Source organism: Erpetoichthys calabaricus, chromosome 11, assembly GCF_900747795.2.
Source record: "Erpetoichthys calabaricus chromosome 11, fErpCal1.3, whole genome shotgun sequence".
NCBI lineage: Eukaryota > Metazoa > Chordata > Cladistia > Polypteriformes > Polypteridae > Erpetoichthys > Erpetoichthys calabaricus.
In genome coordinates, this window is record NC_041404.2 from 133,663,887 (window position 1) to 133,683,454 (window position 19,568).

The 19,568-nt window shown below is 40.0% G+C and overlaps 1 protein-coding gene across 4 annotated transcripts in view; it reads left to right on the forward strand.

Annotated features, from left to right (window-relative positions):
• ttyh3a (tweety family member 3a) overlaps window positions 1–19,568 on the forward strand; it is a 312,980-nt gene that overhangs the window by 217,089 nt on the left and 76,323 nt on the right. For all 4 annotated transcript variants that reach the window (XM_051933633.1, XM_028813931.2, XM_051933634.1 and 1 more), the window contains exon 7: window positions 4,372–4,447. In XM_051933633.1, coding sequence (XP_051789593.1) covers window positions 4,372–4,447 — 76 coding nt within the window. The remainder of the gene's footprint in view (window positions 1–4,371; window positions 4,448–19,568) is intronic.

Sequence of the window (19,568 nt, forward strand, 5' to 3'; positions counted from 1 at the left end):
TTTATATTATTTTAAATTGGAAAAAATCTAATTCTCACTTAGAGGATCTGTGCAGAAAGTTTTCAAAACTTGGCAGGATCTAATCAATAACATTTTAGAATAAGCTTTTAAAGCACTGATGAAGCAGATTCTCTCCCCATTTCTTTTTCTTCTCCATTTATCTTTATTCACTTATTAATTCATCTATTTACTTATTTTTACTAGGTTTAAGTTTTATTCTGCTGCCCATGCTCTCTTTCTCAGGGGTGGGGGTTGATTTGTTTTCAATCCTATTTTTGCAAAATTGATCTATTTGTATGGAATGTTGTGTTATTTCATTTACATTTACATTTACATCATTTAGCAGACGCTCTTATCCAGAGCGACTTACAACAGTATTTGTTAGTTTTTCGCATACCCCTTGGGGTCAGAGCGCAGGGTCAGCCATTGTACAGCGCCCCTGGAGCAATTACAGGTTAAGGGCCTTGCTCAAGGGCCCAGCAGAGTAGGATCTCTTTTGGCAGTGACGGGGATTCGAACCGGCAATCTTCGGGATACCAGCACAGATCCTTAGCCTCAGAGCCACCACTCCACCCATTTCAAAAAATCAATAAAAAATATAAAAATAAATAAATAAAAATTAAGTCTGTTTTGCCTGAGATTGTGTTTTAATCTGTGACGCTCCCTTATATTGATGCATTCCTTTAATTGAATGATACACTGAGTGGTCTGTTTATATATATATGTACTCTGCAAAATATTGAGGTAAAAGGAATGCCTGCCTGCCTCCCATATGACACAAGGCTGCAGCATAATAGGTGGATCTCAACCATAACACCTTGTTCCATCTCGTCCAACCCATTGCTTCAGCTTCATTCGATTAAGATCTGGGGACACAGGCCCATGCCTCTTTTTCATTTTGGTGCTGTGTTCCATGAACCATTCCATGACTATCCTAATCTTATGATATGCGGCATTGTTCTGCACTTTTTGTTGCTGCTATTAAAGAATGAACCCTATTGGCAAATTTTTGATGTGTTCTTTGGCATTCAAGCTTGTGTCAAAGTCCTTGACGTGTTATGTGAAGTGTAGAAGAAAGCAAGGAAAACATGAATAGAGTTGAGGTCCACTATTACTGCAGATGTGATGATTAGGTTACATTAGAGTTAGTGGTGCAAGGCCATTTAAAGCTTTATAGGTTAGTAATCGAATTTTATAGTTAATCCTGTAAGATAGAAGGAGCCAGAGATGGCGTAGTAGGGTGGCGGTTATGTGCTCACTATTGTGGGTCTGTATAAGGACTTTGGCAGCAGATGTAGTCAATGTAAAAAAAAGACATAAACAAGCTTCTCAGCATCAGGAAAGGAGTGGAATGAGTAAACATGGAATATGTTTTGGAGGCGTAAGCAGAATTGTTTCTTAATATGGTTTATGTGGGTAGATTAAGATAGGGAAGAAATCAAATATGACACCAAGATTCTTTGCAGATGAAGAAGGTGTGATGATGTCATCACCCAGAGTAATTGAAATGGAGCTCATTTTCTTAAGTTGAACTTTAGAGCCAGTTACCATGACTTCTTTTTTGTTCCAGTTTAATTTTGAGGAGTGATGTTTCATCCAGGTTTTAATTTCAATGAAGAAAGTTGTGAGCTGAGAAAACTGATGAACTTTTACTTTTAACACTGTGTGGAAGATGGCTGGGGGCTGTGCCAAGCCGGGACGCCGAGAAGGGCCGGGAGTGGGACTATGCCTCCTCCGGACCACTAGAGGGCAGCTGCCCTGGTTTGTATGGGGGCCACAGGAACTGAGCATAGAAGCTCAACCCTATAGGGGCCTGTGGCCACCGCCAGGGGGTGCCCTGAAGACTATGAAGCCCTGGACATCAGGGGACACCCGGAGTGCTTCCGGGTGGTCATGCGGCACTTCTGCCACACCAGGAAGTGCCACAGAAAGCTCATCAGATGGCACCTGGAGCATGTCCGGTAAAGACGGCAATAAAGGGGCCGTCTCCCTCCAGTCGTCAGCTGGAGTCGGGTGGAAGAGAACGAATCTTGGAGGACAGGAGTGGAGGCGGCGAAGAGAGGACAGGATTTTGAGAGGCCTGGAGTGAGGGTGTATGGTGTAGGAGCACTGGGTTGTGTGCGGGACATTATTTATTGTAAACATTGTAAACATGTGGTGGTGTTTTGAACCATTGGTGTCTGCCTGTCTGTGTTGAGGCTGGTCTCCACAACTGAAACAGACCTGAGTATCATCTGCATAGAAATGATAACCCAGTCCAAAGCTATGGATAATATAACCTAGGGAAAGAATTTAGATAGAGAACAGTAGAGTACCAAGGACAGAGCCTTGAGGAACTTCTTGTGGGACTGGTGCTGAGCTGGGCCTGCTGTTGCCAAGACTAACAAACTCTTGCCTATTAGTCAGATAGATCTTAAACCACTGTAGGGCAGTGCCAGAAATACCCAGAATGCTCTCCATTCTAGATAGTAGAATATCATGCTTGACAGTATAAATGCTGCCCTAAGATCTAAAAGTATTAATCTGCTGCCATAAACAGATGATTAGTTACTAGAATTGGAGCTGTGCTCTGAAGCCAGAGTGAAAGGGTTCTATCGGCTTATTACATGTTAGGTAACTGCTGAGTTGGGAGGCAACAACATGCTCAAGATCTTTAGACAAAAAAGGTAAGTGAGAGATGGGCTGAAAATTGTTCAGACTGTCAGCATCAAGGCCATACTTTTATAATGTTGGGGTTATAGAAACGATTTTCAAAGTAGGATTTTGGTGGCATAGAAATGATATAAAGGGATATATTTGTTATTGTCCACACAGTCGGGATTATGACATAAAGGCAGGAGTTGTCAAGTGTGGTGGGGATGAGGTCTCATCTACTGATTATCAATAGGTTATTGCTAAATAATTATTAAACAAGTGCCATTGGTGGAGCAAGCTAGGTTGATTGCAAGACTGCAAGGTTTGAACTGTGAGGAAAGACTGAAGGAGATGAACTTTTTGATTTTGGGACACAGAGATTGTGAGGTTACATGACAGGAGTGCTTAAAATTAGGAAGGATGTTAGGATGGTGGATCTCAACTGTTTAAAATGAGTTAATCAACAAGAACATGAGGACACAGATGAAAACTGGCTAAGGTTGCCCAAATATTAGAAAGTTTCTCTTCACACAGTGAACTTTATACACATGGAATAACTTTACCAAGCAGTGTTGTGGGCAGTAGGACTAAGAGATTTGTAAGGCTGTACGGCCTGTTCAGAATTGTACTCCTGTCTAACAAATAAGAAGGTCATTATGGAATTAAGAAATCTATAAATTGCACTACACACATAAAGGCATATTTACTAATGAAATTTTTGTCAATTTGTAATTTAAATGATACAATGCCGTAAAACAATTTTAATTTGAATGTAGTCATTATGGTGGCATTGCCTCTTTGGTCTATCTGAGTGTGTCGGGACACTGATGTTAAATGTGCTTTTACACAGATATGTTAGGGAGGCCCACCCTAAGGCAATACTAGTTAGGTAATAGTGTGTGTGTGTGTGAACATGTATTGTATAGTCTGAACATATGCTGGCTCAGATATTATACTGTTGATTTATTATTCTTAAGTAATATCTCCTTAAACATTTTACAGTAACTCTGCGTTCTTACTTTATTGTTCTCGTTTGCATTTTTGTTAACCACTTCCTTAAAATGAAATGATTGTCCCCCAGTGACTTTTGACTGACTAATCTACTTCCCCTCTGTATAATAGTTCTCAGCTGAAAGGAAGAAACGTGTCAGCAGGAGATATCCTGTGTGGTCCCAGTGCACCCTGTGCCCTGTATCGCATGACCTTGACGAGTTGTTCATCCGCTCCTCTGTCCCACTGCACAGAACTCTGGAAGTCATTTTGAAACCCACCATTAAATGCCATTGACAGCTCTTCAGAAACACATTTCAGATGAAACAAAGAGGATCCTGCCTGTTTCATCTTAATTCTTAGAATCCTAAGAATGCTCTTTCGAGGCCTGCTGGCTATCCACTGGATTGCTGCTGATGTTTAGTTCATAGTGTCAGTGGCCAGCAAATTCAGACAAGGGTTAAATGTTTGGATCCTCTGTTGACATTTGAAGGGGAGTGCAGTTCTGTTATAGAAAGTCAACCATGAAAATCTAAAGCTGCACCGAATATCCCCAGAGCAAAGCAAGGAGAAAGTACTGAGTAGTGCTCAGTAGATGAGACAGTACAGCTACCAAATAAATGGAGAAATGTCAGTTTCCTAGTCATCATTTTGTGTTTTTTTCCAGGTTGTTGATAGTTGTAATATGACTGACATAAAATAATGTTTTTCCTTTCCTCAACCTCTTTCTGTTCTGTTTATTTGCAGGGGTCAAGTGATTTTTGCATTTCTCCTGATGTGTTTGTCACTAAAATGGCTGAAGAGAATGAAATTATCAGCAAAGGTATTCAAATTTATTCAATCCATAGCTGTCATCCAAGTTTTCCTGAGAATGAGGTCGTTATATATAAACTTAATGAGATATAATTAGACAAAGAACTCTGCATCTGTAGGTATGAGTTTATGGTATTCAGTGAGGACTAAAAAGGGTGGGAGGGGGGTATTGGGGGTGCATTTGCTTTCATTAAGGGAACTTTGATGCCCCACTGATACTGCACCACTATTCCAGTTCTGTTCCATTCAGTGGCTGAACACATCAATTTGGAACAGAACAGGTCTGTTTTTCACTCTTGTGGAAGATCAGCCCTACTACAGACAGACACCAGGACACACAGAAGTCCAAACACACGCTTTTATTTTGTTTTTTCACCACACAGTCCTTTGCAACTCACACACAGTACACAACCCACCAGCACTATTGCTCACAGTCTTTTCTTTCCTTCTTCTCTGCTGCCCTCACTCCTCCAATCGCAAGGTCCATCCTCTGCCTCCCGACTCCGGCTCCCTGAATGGAGTGAGGCGGCCCCTTTTATAATGCACCCGGATGTGCTCCAGGTGCTCCCTGATGACCTTCCTGCAGCACTTCCTGGTGTAGCGGAAGTGCTGCAGTCCAGGGCTTAGCCAATGTCCATGCAGCCCCTAGCGGTGGCCTTGGACCCCCACAGAGTTGTGTTCCCATGGCCCCAACAGCCACTAGGGCGGCTGCCTTCTCGTATTCCAGGGGAGGTGCTGCTCCTCTCCCGGTCCTTCCATCCTCCAGGCATCTTGACTGGGCATGAGCCCCAGCCATACGCCACAATGTGCTGATCATTTATATGAGGTTCCATTGTGGTCTTTAAGGACAATTCCCAACTACCCCAAAACAAAACACATTCTGGTGGTCCAGTGCAAGCTGAGTACTGTACTCACTATTTTACCACATCAAGCCATGCAGCTCTATTAGTGGTGCAAACAATGAAAAAACTGGTGCTGCTTAAACCCAACTAAGAAAGAGCCACATTGAAGTCGGTGCTGTCTATGGTGATATAAAAAAATCTAAAGAGGGCGATCAAGTAAACTGCACGTTTTCTGATGCAAATTGGTTGTTGGACTATGTGAAGCAATTAAATTAAACAACATGAATAAATGTTTCTCAACTGCAAAAATGATTTATTGGCATGAATGTAGTATACACTATAAAAAGCAATATTTGAGAGCTGTAAGGTGACATTGATTAGGACAAAGCAGTTATGAAGATGGATGGAGAATTTATTCATTTCATCAATTCTCTAAATCTTTACTTACTCCTCTTTATGGTTGTGATGAGCTGGAGCCTATTCCAGTACGACCACATGCAAGGTGAAAACAGCCCTGATTGGAACAGCAGCACCTCATTAAACACTCGCAGACATGCCAGTATTGACTCATACAAGGTGAATATAGAAGCAACAATTAACCTAACATCTTTGGTAATGGCAAGGAGAGTAGGATGCCTGGAGAAAGCCCACTGGGAAACCAACAGAATATGTAATTTCCATTTAGATGGGGACACTCGGGAGCAGTGAGGTAACGTCTCCAACTACTATGCCATCACACTGTCCTTGAATAATTTGATTTGTATTATATTTTTCAACTTGTTTATTTGTAGTGGCTGCATGGAAGTTGATATTTTTTTCTATTTAAATTACTTTAACTGGCCTGTTAATTGTGATGTGCAAAATCAGTGTTAATATGGCCCACAACATTCTCAACTGGGCAAGTTGTGTTTAATTATATTTGTCAAAGTGGCAAAAGAGAACAAACTAGAAGAGCCGGAATGAATGACACAGAAATTGGTATAAGCAATGTGAGCAGTTAAGTGAAGGTAATGGCCTTATTTGGGTTTATGTACTCAACAAGGTGGGCAGCAGTGACACCTCAAATGGTGAGTGTAGAGTTTATAGACCTAATAGAGGCTGTTCCAAGAGGACATGGTCTCCGTTTATGTGTGTGTATATATATATATATATATATATATATACAGTGGAACCTTGAGATACGATCACCTCTGTATACGAGAAATTCAAAATACGAGGAAAGTATGAGCGAAAAATTCAGATCTAAATGTGAGCATTGGCTCGCGTAACGAGCCACGAGCCAGGCTGTGGGTATAGCTCGCGGCTTAGCGAGGGGGCGTGGTAGCAGTTGCGAGCTGCGATCTGCGGTGTCCGCGTTTCTCACTTAAGTGCACAGGTGGGAAACTGCCCACATCCATGATTGTTCCTGTGGCTGATGGGCTGCAGCTGCCATGTCCTCCCCGCATATATAGAGAAGCGCGAGCCGGTTAAGGGGGAGAAGAAGTAAAAGAAAAGAAAAGAGAGGAGAGGAGAGAGAACGGAGGTTGCGGCAGGCAGGCAGGCAGGCAGGCGGGCAGGCGGGCGGGCAGGCGGGCGGGCGGGCAGACGTAGGAAGTCGGTGCGGGAGAGCAAGCGAGTGCAGGCTCGCGTGTAGCTGAACAGTGAGCTGAACAGGCGAGCCAAACAGCTGAAGCAGGACGGTGTAGAGAAGGTCAGCTGCATTAAGAGTGTCTCGCCTGTTGCAGAGCCCGCAGGTGAGACGCTAACAGAGAAGAAGCACCGGGGATTGTCATCTGTTTTTTAAAGACTGCATCCTTTTGACGTTTTAACCTCGTGTTAAAGGATTGTTATTCTTGTGTATTTTAAACCTCCACTTCACAACTGTTTTAAGGATTATTTATTTAAAGATTTATTGAATGCTCTACTGCACTTTGGACACCTGTTTTGATTCTTTTAATAATCAGTTATATTATTTACCAGTGTTATTTATTAAAGGTAGACTACAGTATATATAATTTATCAGTGTTATTTGTTAGGACAATTGATTTTTATGTTAATATATTTGGGGTGCGGAACGGATTAACTGGATTTCCATTATTTTCAATGGGGAAGTTTGTTCTAGATACAAGAAATTCGCTATACAAGCTCAGTGCTGGAACGAATTAAACTCGTATCTAGAGGTTCCACTGTATATATATATATATATATATATATATATATATATATATATATATATATATATATATATATATATACATATATATCCTATAATGAGCATTGCCCCAGGGTGCTTCATAAGTTAAACTGTTTGCATATGTTTTTTGCAGTTAACATTAAGCCGCATTAAGTCACTGAGTGTCATGCAGTAACACAATGATAGGCGTTTACTTGGTCACGTTATGTTTCACAGTCCAACGGCTTTGTCACTAGGCAACTTGGAAATCTTTTGTTTTCAGAGATAAAGGTGTTACATCCTGTGTTTATTTTTTAAAAAAAGCATGTACATAATGCAAGGATTCCTCATGGTCGTTGTTAGTAGCTTTGACAATGACCTTTCTTTCCTTTGTTTAAATTTGGTATAATATCAATCTCGTAACATCTACAGGTGATTCTATGCATCTCTAGCAATATATCATAAGCTGCATGGTGAAGGAGTCTCTCAGTCAATTATACACAAGTGTATTAGTCAGCTCTGCTTACATAGTGAGTCATAATGAAAGTGTGAACATAAGACTTCTTGAGAATTGCCATTTCTCCAGTCATACTTAAGTGCCTAAATCTGTGTCTTCACTATGACGTTTGAATGTCGTCCTTGTTGGTTTCTGTTGTTAATTCTGGTTTCACCTCACAGTTCAATCGCCGAGAGGATGTTTCTTTAACTGTGTCCCATCCAGGGTAGACCTGGCTGTGTATCTGTTTCCGTGATTAACAGATGATGACCTAAGAATGTTTCAAGTCAGCTAAAAGTACAGATGGCCATTGCATTTTAATTAGGAAAGTAGTTTTTTTCCCCCACTCAAGTTGGGGGACCATTTCTCATTTGCTTCCCCTGTAGGCAATTTCGAGTTGACGGAAGAAAGAATAGCAAAACCAAGAGAAAATAATTGAAAGCCAAGTGCTTTCTGTGTGTGGTCTCGTTTTATTGCCTTTTTGTATTGTCACCCTTCACGCTGTAGAGAACTATAAATTGAAATTTATGGCTCATTTTGACCTGTGCCTTGTTTTCCCATTATTCTTGTTTTTTTTTTCTCAAATTAGTCCCCTTCACTTTGGTTCTTTCCACATAAATCAAAATTCTATTGCCAATAATGACCTAAAATTAATTAGTGGGAAACCCGTTTCTTTTAAATGTGCCACTTTTGACACACTAATATGGTTGATTGTGTATGTTCCATGCGTTTTTGTGTATTCAAGTCAAGTTGAGGAGCATGCACTGGTACAGTGCGTTGCTGTACCCACTACACAACGAAACAACTCGGGATCCTGGTTTGCAACCCCCCAGGCAGACACGCGGTCCAGTCCCACCCTCCGGAAATGACCCTCTATCTACCGCAGCCAGGTGTTACGTGGCGACCCCTTGGTCTGATCCAGCCACTCGGGTCCCCAACAATGAGGATTTTACGAGCCGGATCACCCTCGGGGAAACGCGCCACATGGCCATAGTGCCGTAACTCACTCTTTCTCACAATGCAGGTAATGTGCCTTCATTTTGTGTATTGTCCTACATTTTTTTTATTCTATATTGCCAAATGTTAAGTTAGTGGGCAACTCTAAATTTGGCTCCTTCCTTTCACTAGTGCTGCTGGGACAGACTCTGGCTCCCCCTTCACCTGTGCTTGCCACCCATCTGACCTGTTCATTCCATGTTTTAAAAATGTATTTCTTCTTCTTTCCCAGAATATGGCTTGAACTTAAAACAGCATCTGATCCCTTATCATATGGCTGTAGAAGTTGTACACAATCTGAAAGAAAAAATTATTTGAGAAACTATCTTACTTTCTCTGTCTTTGGCACAGAGAGAAAATAAGCGATTGTCGGATTTGCTGAGGGGAAAGGCATGAGGGCATCATCTGCAGTATTATCCTCTGCACAGCGGTAGAAGCAATAAATTCACACAAGCCTTTTTAGTTGCTTGTATATGACCATCCTTGGAAATAAATTAAAGCCCACTTGATTTCACTTGTCAGCTGTATAATTACACCGTTTATTAAGCACACAAGGAACATGCTGCTATACAAGACATGCAAAATAGCTCATCCATAACTAGGCATTGGATGGGGAAGACCTTCCAGTAAATCTATTTGATGGCTTCCGCTTCTGTGCTCTCTAATCTTCAGCTGTCGGAGCTAGGCTTGTGTTTTGTGACTTGATTCATGTCCTGTGCTTTTTAAATTTGTCTGCTCCTCACTTTTATTCCTGAGAGGCTACCGTGATGGTGCTTATAGCACACATGTTGGATGCCATTTGTCTCTTATTAGAAGGCACACTGCTGTTCAGCATGGATTTTCTTTCCATGGCTTCTCTTCCAAAACCAAAGGCCCTGTGTAGTATGACTGCAAAACTGACTCAACATAAAAGAACCTTGTTTGTAGTAGACTGCTGTCTCATTTGCTTTTGCACAACCATAGCCAAGTAAGGAAATAAGTTCATGGGTGGACATGAGCCGGAATCAAGCAGACATGTACCTTTTGTAGCCATCACTTCACCTGCTGGGCATTCCAACCTCTGGGCCCATGCGTGTGGTGGTTCAAGTATTTTAGCTGTTGAAGAAATGTTGTCTTCTGTGTGCTATGCTAGCAAATTAATTATGAATATCTTCAATGCCACCTATTTAATGTGCCCACTTAATCCAATTGTCATACTTGTGGTGACTGGGAGCTTATCCTAAGAAAAGAACTAACCATGGACGGTGTGGAATATGGCCGGCCGTTCATCCCGGCCAATACCCCCAAGCCGACAGGTGGAGCACTGCCTGCAACATAGAGGTGCCCCGAGTTCCAGCAGGGCATCATGGACAGTGGAGTTTTTCATCACAGCCCTGCTGGATACCATGGGAACCTCCAGGGGACACTGCAGGAAGGCCCAGATACTTTTATTTCACTTATAACCCGGAAGTGCGTATTAGTCACGGCGACAGAGCGAATGACTCACTTCCGGGTTGAAGAAAAGGAGTTTTTATCTGACCCGGAAGTGTTAACAATCACATGGACAGAGAGAAACACTTCCGGGTCAAGGACTATAAAATCCCAGACGTCGAGCTGAGCTGGGTGGAAGGGTGGCAACGGTTTGGGAGTGGAGGATTGTGATTATTGTTTATTGATTATTGGATTTATGAGTATTGTGGAGTGGAGGGTGCTTTGTGCACATTATTATTATAAAATAAAGTCATATTGGACTTTTATCAGGTGTCTGGCGTCTCGAACAAGGGTTCAAGGGAGCGATAGCGCCCTCAATCTGTTACAACGGGATGTTGATAAGCTATTCACATGTTCTTTTTTTTCCCAAGTGAATGATCTGATTTATTCCTTGCTCAGCATGCATGAATGGGAGGTTATGACATATTTCAAGTTGATATAGGAGATGTCACATTTAAAGTCAGTTGACTGTCTTTTACAAAATTAGAAAACACCCCTGCCATCAAGTCGGGTGCAGAGTCACTGGCAGTTCTGTCAATGCTAGCTATGACAGTGAAGCTCAGCAGCCTTCAGTTCAGCTCTCCAGGGGGTGCTTCCGGTCAAGAAGTCATCCATGTGGCCCCATTGATGATAAAACAAGTCATGGAACGCTTTTATAAAAGGCATCCTAATGAAAGGTGCTATACAGATGGACTGGCTGATCTGCCTTTGCCTTTATGACCGTGCACTTCTGTTGTGCTTTGTGCAGCTGCAGATGACAATCTTGCTTTATCTTGAACTCTGGCTTCTCTCTGTTAGTAAACAGGAACTCTTCATGTTATTCAGTTAAACCACATTAGAAATAATTCACTTGTTCTATCTCCCAAATTTCTGCAGATGTTCATGTTGCTAAGGGGAGGGGGGATAACAAGACTTATGCTGAGTGCTGTTGAGTGGTTATCAGTAAAAAAAAAATGCAATTGTTCCCGTACTTCTATGGTGGAGTTCAATAACTAACTCAGTGAGCCAGTGATGGTCATTGAATCAGTGACATGTACTTTAGAAGAGTTTACTAAACTTGTGTTTTGCTAAGAGACCACTGCCGATGTGCCCATCCATTATCTGATGTAGATTTTACATTACAATATCAGGTGCAGTGAAGGAAAGCAGTTCCACCCAGAGCACACTTGTTCATCCATCTATCTATTTTCTTTTTTATTCTTTTTCTATTGTAGTTACTTTCAGACAAAGGCTATCCCCAGAAATAAGGTATAAGCCAACTTGGATGAACGTAATGGCAGTTCATCATAATGCATGGACAAGGGGAGAATGTGTGCTTTTTGCATAGCCAGTGAGTGAGCTGTGAACCAAACTCAGGTGTTTGAAGGTTTGTGATTGCAGTGTTATCTACTGTGCCACCCTGACACTCCCTGCTTCCGACTCATTATGAAAAAGACAGTTTTAACAAAGAAAAAAAAACACATAATTTACAGACAGTTCTGCTTGCCATTGGTATTGTTCATTGGAGTGCAAATCATGAGGGTGCTATATTGATTTCTGCCACTGAGTCACTCTGTTGCCCTGATTTATTCACTTTACATACCAAGCTCCAGTTATAGAATTATAGAATAAGTGATATCACCATGGAAAGGTACTACAGTGAATTCAGAAAGTATTCAGACCCCTTTGGCACACTTTATTTTGTTGTAGATTTAATTTTAAATTGTTAAATTTGCCATTTTTGCCCATCAATCTACACTTGATATCCCATTATGACAAAGTAAAAACATTTTTTCAGCATGGTTTGCAAATTGATTAAAAATCATAAGCTGAAATCTCGCATTCATTTATTTATTCAGACCCTTAATTCAGTACTTTGTAGAAGCCCCTATGGTAGCCATTACAGGTTTGGGTCTTTTTGGGTAAATCTCTACAAGCTTTGCACACCAGCATTTGAGCAGTTTATTCCATTCTTCCTGTAAGATCCTCTCAAGCAGTGTGAAACTGAACATAAGAACACAAGAAACTTGACAGACGAGAGGAGACCATTCAGCCCATCAAGCTCATTTGATTAGCCAACAGCTAAGCTGTCTCATTATCTCAAACAGATCCTTCTTATAGATTGTGAAGGTTTCTGGTTTAACTGTATGTCTTTGTAGTTTGTTCCAGATTCCCACAGTTATACATGTAAATAAGTGCATCCTGGATTCAGTTCTACTGTAAATGCAATGCTGTCTTCAATTCTCTCCACAGATGCTCTATCACTGAGGTTTCCAACCCTGGTCCTAGAGCACTTAAGTAATGACCAGCTTTTCCTGCTAATTAACCCTTTTGCATTAATTTTAATTAACTTGCTATTTAAGACCCCTTAATTATTTTTACCAAACATAATGAGATACAAAGCAAGCAACATGTGACCATGCTTTTACAGTCCTTTAAACTGTCATATGCCTTTTACTCAATGGTGATGTCTGTCTAGCCAGTCTACCATAAATACATGGTTGATGAGGTGCTGCTGAGATGATCATCCTTCTGATAGGTCCTCAATTCAAGCAGAGTACTTCTGAAGGCCTGTTAGAGTGATCATTAGGTTGTTGGTCATTTCCCTGACCAAGGCTCTTTTTGCACAGTTACACAGTTTGGTGAACTCTAGGAAGACTCCTGGAGATTCACAATTATTAAGGCCGCTGTGCTCTTGGGAACACTAAAATCTTATTAATGGTTTTATACTGTACCTTTGCCCAGATGAACATCTTACTACAATTTGATCACAGAGGTGTGCAGAAAATTCCTTGGACTTCATGGCTTGGTTGTTGTCATATGCAGTGTGAATTGTGAGACCTTATAGACACAGGTATGTGCCTTCTTGAATGATGGGCAATCGATTCAATTGCCCACAGCTGGACTCCAGTCAAGTTCTAGAGAAGGAGAATTAAAACAAACGGGATATACCTGACCACATTTGGAGTGCCACAGCAAAGGGTCTATCTATCTATCTATCTATCTATCTATCTATCTATCTATCTATCTATCTATCTATCTATCTATCTATCTATCTATCTATCTGTCTGTCTGTCTGTCTGTCTGTCTGTCTGTCTGTCTGTCTGTCTGTCTGTCTGTCTGTCTGTCTGTCTGTCTGTCTGTCTGTCTAAATGAAGGGTTCTTCCTGAATCCATTGTACATAAAATCAAATTTAGGTTGGTGGTATTGGCCCCTACTGGCTAAGTTATTAAAGTTGCTCGAACAATCTCCACCACTTAGTCACTTCATGATCCACTTTACCAAAGTTTCAGTTATAGAAATATCAAAAAAGTGACAGTGTAACTACAGTATTTCATTGAATTAAAGGAATGAGATGCAGCCTTAATAGACATGCCAGTTTCATGTCTTGTATAAAATGAAATTAAATGAAGGCAGGCACCGAACACCCCTAACATTTCAGTCAGTACTTACATGTGTGGTTAAAAGGAAATATTTTAATCCATTTACAGTTAAATTTAGAATTTCTCAAAGAATAAAAGAAATTAAACTCCCTCAAGCCATACTCAAGAAACCCTGTTGCTCAAAGGTCTGCCACGATAATTAGCTGGCAACTATTGGCTTGGTGGTGTTTGTTTTTAAAAAATATCGGCTTTTTTAACTAGTACTTCAAAACGAAAAGCTATAAAACAGCTATAAAGCCAATGTTACTTTCCTACATTAGAGTGCCACATTGCGGCTAAATTGCATTCCATGACTCATTGACTTATGAGATTTCCGAGCTGTGAGGAGACGTGACCGTGGCACCGATAAGAGCCTTTATGCGTTAGAATTAAAGATTGAAAAGCCAGAAAGAAATATGGAGCTACCAAGAGGTGGATGAAAAAAGATTAGGTTCGAAAATTACTCTTTAATAATTTAAAAATAAGGGAGAGCAACTCGAAACGGATTTACTATTTTTACAAATCTGCTTGAAAACAAGCTGCCTCTTGCTACTCAAACAGATTTTGTTAGAGGGGATGTCAACACCTACACACCAGTGTGCAGCCGTCCTTCCATGACTGAACAATACTTTCATTCTGCATAAGAAATATGTTTCTCCAGCTGGCCAATATGCCTGCTGTTGCTTTATTTTAGATTTTGGCAATTTTTTAAATGTAAACACTGTAAACCGCCAACAGCAGGTCTTCCTATGTAGAGGACACACTGAATTTGACTAAAGAAGTCTGCCAATCCTACAAGTCACGAAGGAAGGAAGGTGGGTTTGAGGGAATCAGTCAGTAGATACGCTAATTCACTATTATGTGTTTTGTCCAGTATGAACATCTCCATCCATATGCATAGTTTTGTTTATGTTCGTCATAAGATTTGACAGTCTGACTTGACTGTAAATGTAAAAATAAATATAAACGCATCTGTTTATTTTGTAGGCCAGTTACCCAATTCAGGGCTGGGGTCGGCGGTGCTTACCTCTTTAACACTTGGATCAATTATGGATAATAACTCTGGACGGGGTGGCAGCCCATATCAAGCACATCTATACACACACATACACACACAGGGCAATTTTGAGTACTGTACACTATGTCCCTGGGATGTGGACGTGGGGAGAATGCGTAATCTCCGCGGAGATGGTTTCTCTTCTGGGTTTCAGATGGTGGATTCTAGAGCTGTAAGACAAAGAGTAATGGGGTGGTAGGTAGTTGTCACTTTGACTTTGGAAATACAGCCTATGATACACAGCCTTAGAGCTCCTGATCTTTGACATTTTTAATTAACACTAGTTGGGTGTACCTGACGTTGACCGGATATATTTATATAATGGACTAACGCGGTAGTTTTTAAAGTTTTTTTTCTTTGCAACCCAATTTTGCCTATTGCATGTCTTCGCGACCCATAATTGCTGTGGAACAGCAATCGATCATTGTCCCGTTCCCCATTGGAGAATGGTGGAGTACCCCTTAAAGAATCACTGCCGATTATATGTCCAGTGTCCCTTTGAGAATAGCAACTTGATTGTCTTCCAGGAGATTTGTTTCAGTCATCCAAGCATCAACCCATCGTAAGGCTTTCCACAAACCATTCGTGACATTTTCTTATTCAGTACAATTGTAAGTGAAAGAAAGTAAATATGCTTTTTAAGTATTAATCCTTTTGTCATCGCTGGCTGAAATGCTACTGTCCCATCCGTCATCTATTCTACACTATCTCTTTTATCCCTATCAATTTCTATGTTCTCTTAAGTTTAGGACTTGTTGTTTCTTGTTTGATTGAATTTCATAATTGCATAAATCTTTGCCTGGTTGGATCCATGAATGATACTTGTTTGTATTTCACAGTTTAATGCAGTATCACGATAGATGCTTAATCACGTATTAATAAACTGGATGGCTTCTTGAGTAATTAAATCCATGGAGCATTAAATCATCTACAGTGTGGTTGGTGGGTGTTTGATTCAAGTTCACAGGAGATGGAATCAGTGACGGTATTTGATAATATTATAAAGATGATTCAAAGTGATTCATTCAATGTTGATTTAAAATTGCTGCAAAATACTACACTGTGTTGGAATTAAAATCTAAATTTATAACTGTCGCATTATAAAATTAACTTGAATAAATGCCTACCATCAGGAAACAATAAAAATTACAAACACAGTCCTCAGTTGTTCTCTTTCGGCAATATTCCAAACAGCGATCATCATGGCTAATCTCAATCGCATTTGGTAATAGTGTAAAATAGTGTTGGTCTTTTCAAATATATTAGGTTTTTGCTTTGATTAAAAATTTTGTGTTGTCAGTTCATTTTAAATTTACTGTCTCGTATATACAGTGAAATAAAATTCCTATCTGCACATTGACCAACTTTCACCATGCCACCTCTATCCTTGTTCAGTGGCCTGACTCTTGCTCCATAGGTTATATATAATATTACATCACAAAATATTAGGCAGTAATGAGGAAAACAAACTGATTTATTTTTGTATATAGTTTCACGGAATTTATGCTAATCTTAATTTCAGATGTGATTTTGAAAGCATAAAAACTGTCACTAAAAAGGGAATTTTCGAGCTTAAAGATTTTTTGGGGGGGGATTGAAAGGAAGCCATGTTGAGCCTTCATGGTTTGACAACACCGTCCACTCCTTGTTGACCTGCATACTTCTCAGAAAAGTGTCTAGATGTAAGTAAATGGGGGAAGAAATGTCTTTTGGAAATTCAGCGTGGCTAAACACAGTCCACAGTGAGAGAAAAAGATGAACTTTTAGACAAAAGGTGTAATCCAGCTAGGCACTGAAATTTTTTTCCAGATCAGCAATCTCATTGTGCTGCTGCCTAATGGGAATTGTAGTCCCCACATTATTACAGGTTTTTGGGTTGTGCTGTCTCCCATCTTCCCAATGCAACCACTGTCCAAGATATGAATTTATCAGCAATATTGTTGAAAACTGCATTGAAGAGAGCCATTCTGTTTGCTTTTGCCAATCTATAGGCGCAGTAGCAGGCCATATATCATCCCTCTTTTAAACATTCATGCTGACTTAATTACTAGTTGTTCTATTTTAAGGTGAGCTTTTGATTTGAATTTTTAAAACTGCAGTCTGAAGCAAAAAGAATACAAAATAAAATTATTTAAGCTGTGTGATGGCAACACTAGAGGAAAAATGCAAATGGGAAGCCACTTTTATATGAGTCTTTGATGGATATACTTGAAACTTGATTTTCTCATTTTTCACTCTGCTTTCTCCAAAGCAACTTCGATAATCTGTTATGGTGTTGCCATTTCTGTAAGTTTATTGATATTAGCTGGTAATGTGTTAGACATGGCTGATGGAACTTTTAATCTTCTTGAAGCTGTCAAAAGTAAGTTGTGCTTAAAATTAGACTTCAGCACGCTTACTTAATCAACTCCTCCTGAAATAGCTAAATCTGTGGAGAAGTTATTCATTTAAGATTTTGTGCTATGGCACATTTCAGTCTCTTTATTTGGATTTTTGTTTCCTCCTACATTCCAAATGAATGCTGAGTATGTGCTAAGCCCTGGATTTGGTTCGTGTCCAATTCTGGTATCCACCTTGCAATTTCTGCTAAGTTAGGCTCCAGCCTCTAGGAGCCTGAAATGGATTAATAAAATTAAAAAATGGATAAATTAATGCCTGTGTGCTGCACATTTGGAAAGGTAGACAATTCATTGAAAGCATATGTATTTGAAGCACTAAATGTCCTTTTAGTACAGAGGCTGTTTCATGAGTCCTGTTTTTGTTCTGATATTTCTTTCATTGAATGTGCCAGAGGTCAAAGTCCAGATGGCATACCCCATTATTAAACAGTCTGTATGATCCCCTAGTAGTTTGTAACTGAGAATGAGAGACAACAATCAGTTCTGAATGGCCAAAGTGCATAGTGCAAGTTTGTTAAAACAATGTCAAAATAATAAAGTGTAGTGCAGAAAGTAATAAATAAGCCACTTAATAATCCATCAGAAAGTCAGTGCTAACTTGGAGATTAAAAATTGAACAATAAATATGTGAAAATCCTAATATGAAATACTACCAGGCATCAGGTAAGACTCCTCAGCAAGATAAGCACAGCTCTCCCTCTCTCTGTCTCTTCAGCACACCCCAGTGGTTCTGCTAAGCTGGAGATGATGCCAACAGCCACAGTCGCCATCAACCGACTTCCTTCCTGTCTGTCCTCTTCAACTTTGGCTTCAACTGAGACACACCAAGCTGGCCCTCTGTCATCCCATACACTGCATCGCGGTACTTGGATATTGGGAGGGTCAATCCAAGCACCGCTATTATACCAAAGCTCAGTGGTGACACCCCTCAGAGCGCCATTGCCTTCGCTACCTAGCAGGGGCCCAACTTTACCCTGCCTCCTCTCCTCGTTTGCACTTACTTGTTCCACCAGTCTTGCCTTGAATTTCCCTTTCTTTATTCTCCAACTTCCCTTTTTATATTGCTTGGCCTCTGCCTTTAAATATTAGCGGGTGCAGGTGCTTAATTACGCAACCCGGATTACTAAAGAGGAAACTGGCCAGACCATCAGTGTCTACATGTGAATGCAAGCATGCCAATTCCCCCTTCAGCCAACCTGGAGCTGCTCCACCACTTCCACAGGCCTCACTTCGATCTGGATTTAAAAGCTGAGAAAAAAGGGACATCTGTTATATAAGCAGGCAGATTGTTCCACAACTTTGGGGCCTTGTAACTAAAAGCTCAACCTCCTAGTGTTATTTTGTTAATCCTTGGAATTTTGTCAGCATCTTAATGTGCATTCTTTTTTTAAATAATGGTAAGTTCCGATAAGTAAGTAGGGCCTTGGTAATTTAAAGCTTTATTTGCCAGAAATAAGATTTTGAAATCAGCACAAAGCTTAACTGGAAGCCAGTGTTAGGATTTGAGAGCCAGAGCTAAGTGTTCTTACTTTATACTTCTTGTAATGAATTTGAAAGCTGCATACAGAACAGTATGAACCGCCAGTGAATAACATGTTACAATAGTCAAACCTACTAAAAATAAATGCATGCATTAATTCCTTAGTATCCTACATATACGTTGTACAAAAACCCACTTAATTTTGCAGTATTTTTAAGCAGCAAAAAACTTTTTTTGAGAGTGTTGTAATGGGTGTTTTAAAAGACATACAGTACTGGTGTCAAAGATAAAACTTAGGTTGTGTTCTGATTCAATAAGAGAATTGCTTGTACCAATCAAGTTAAAAAAGTGACAGAATATTGTTTTGCTCTGGTTCATTACTCCCATTAAATAAAATTTTTGTTTTTTCTGTATTCAGAAACAATTACCTGCCCTCAATCTTCTCTTTTAATTCATTGACACAATTAATTAAGAATACTTTTATTTGGTCTAAAAATAGCTGGTTATGGTTTGCATATGAGTGAAAACGAATATTATGCTTTCTAATGATAGTTCCCAATGAAAGCATGTAAAGTGAAAACAGTAAAAGTCAAATTATTGAGCCCTGCGGGACACCATATTTAACTTCTAAGTATATTGATGAAGTGTTGTCAGCATATTTGCATGTGCACTGAAATCAATTTGATAAAAATGACCTAAACCATGCAAGGATGATGCCTGAGAGCCCAAGTTCCCATTTATTTTTTTCTTCCTATGTGTTTAAACAAATCTTTGTCTTTATGTGTTGTGTATATTATTATACGTAAGTATTTTGTAAAGTCTATAATTACATTTACCT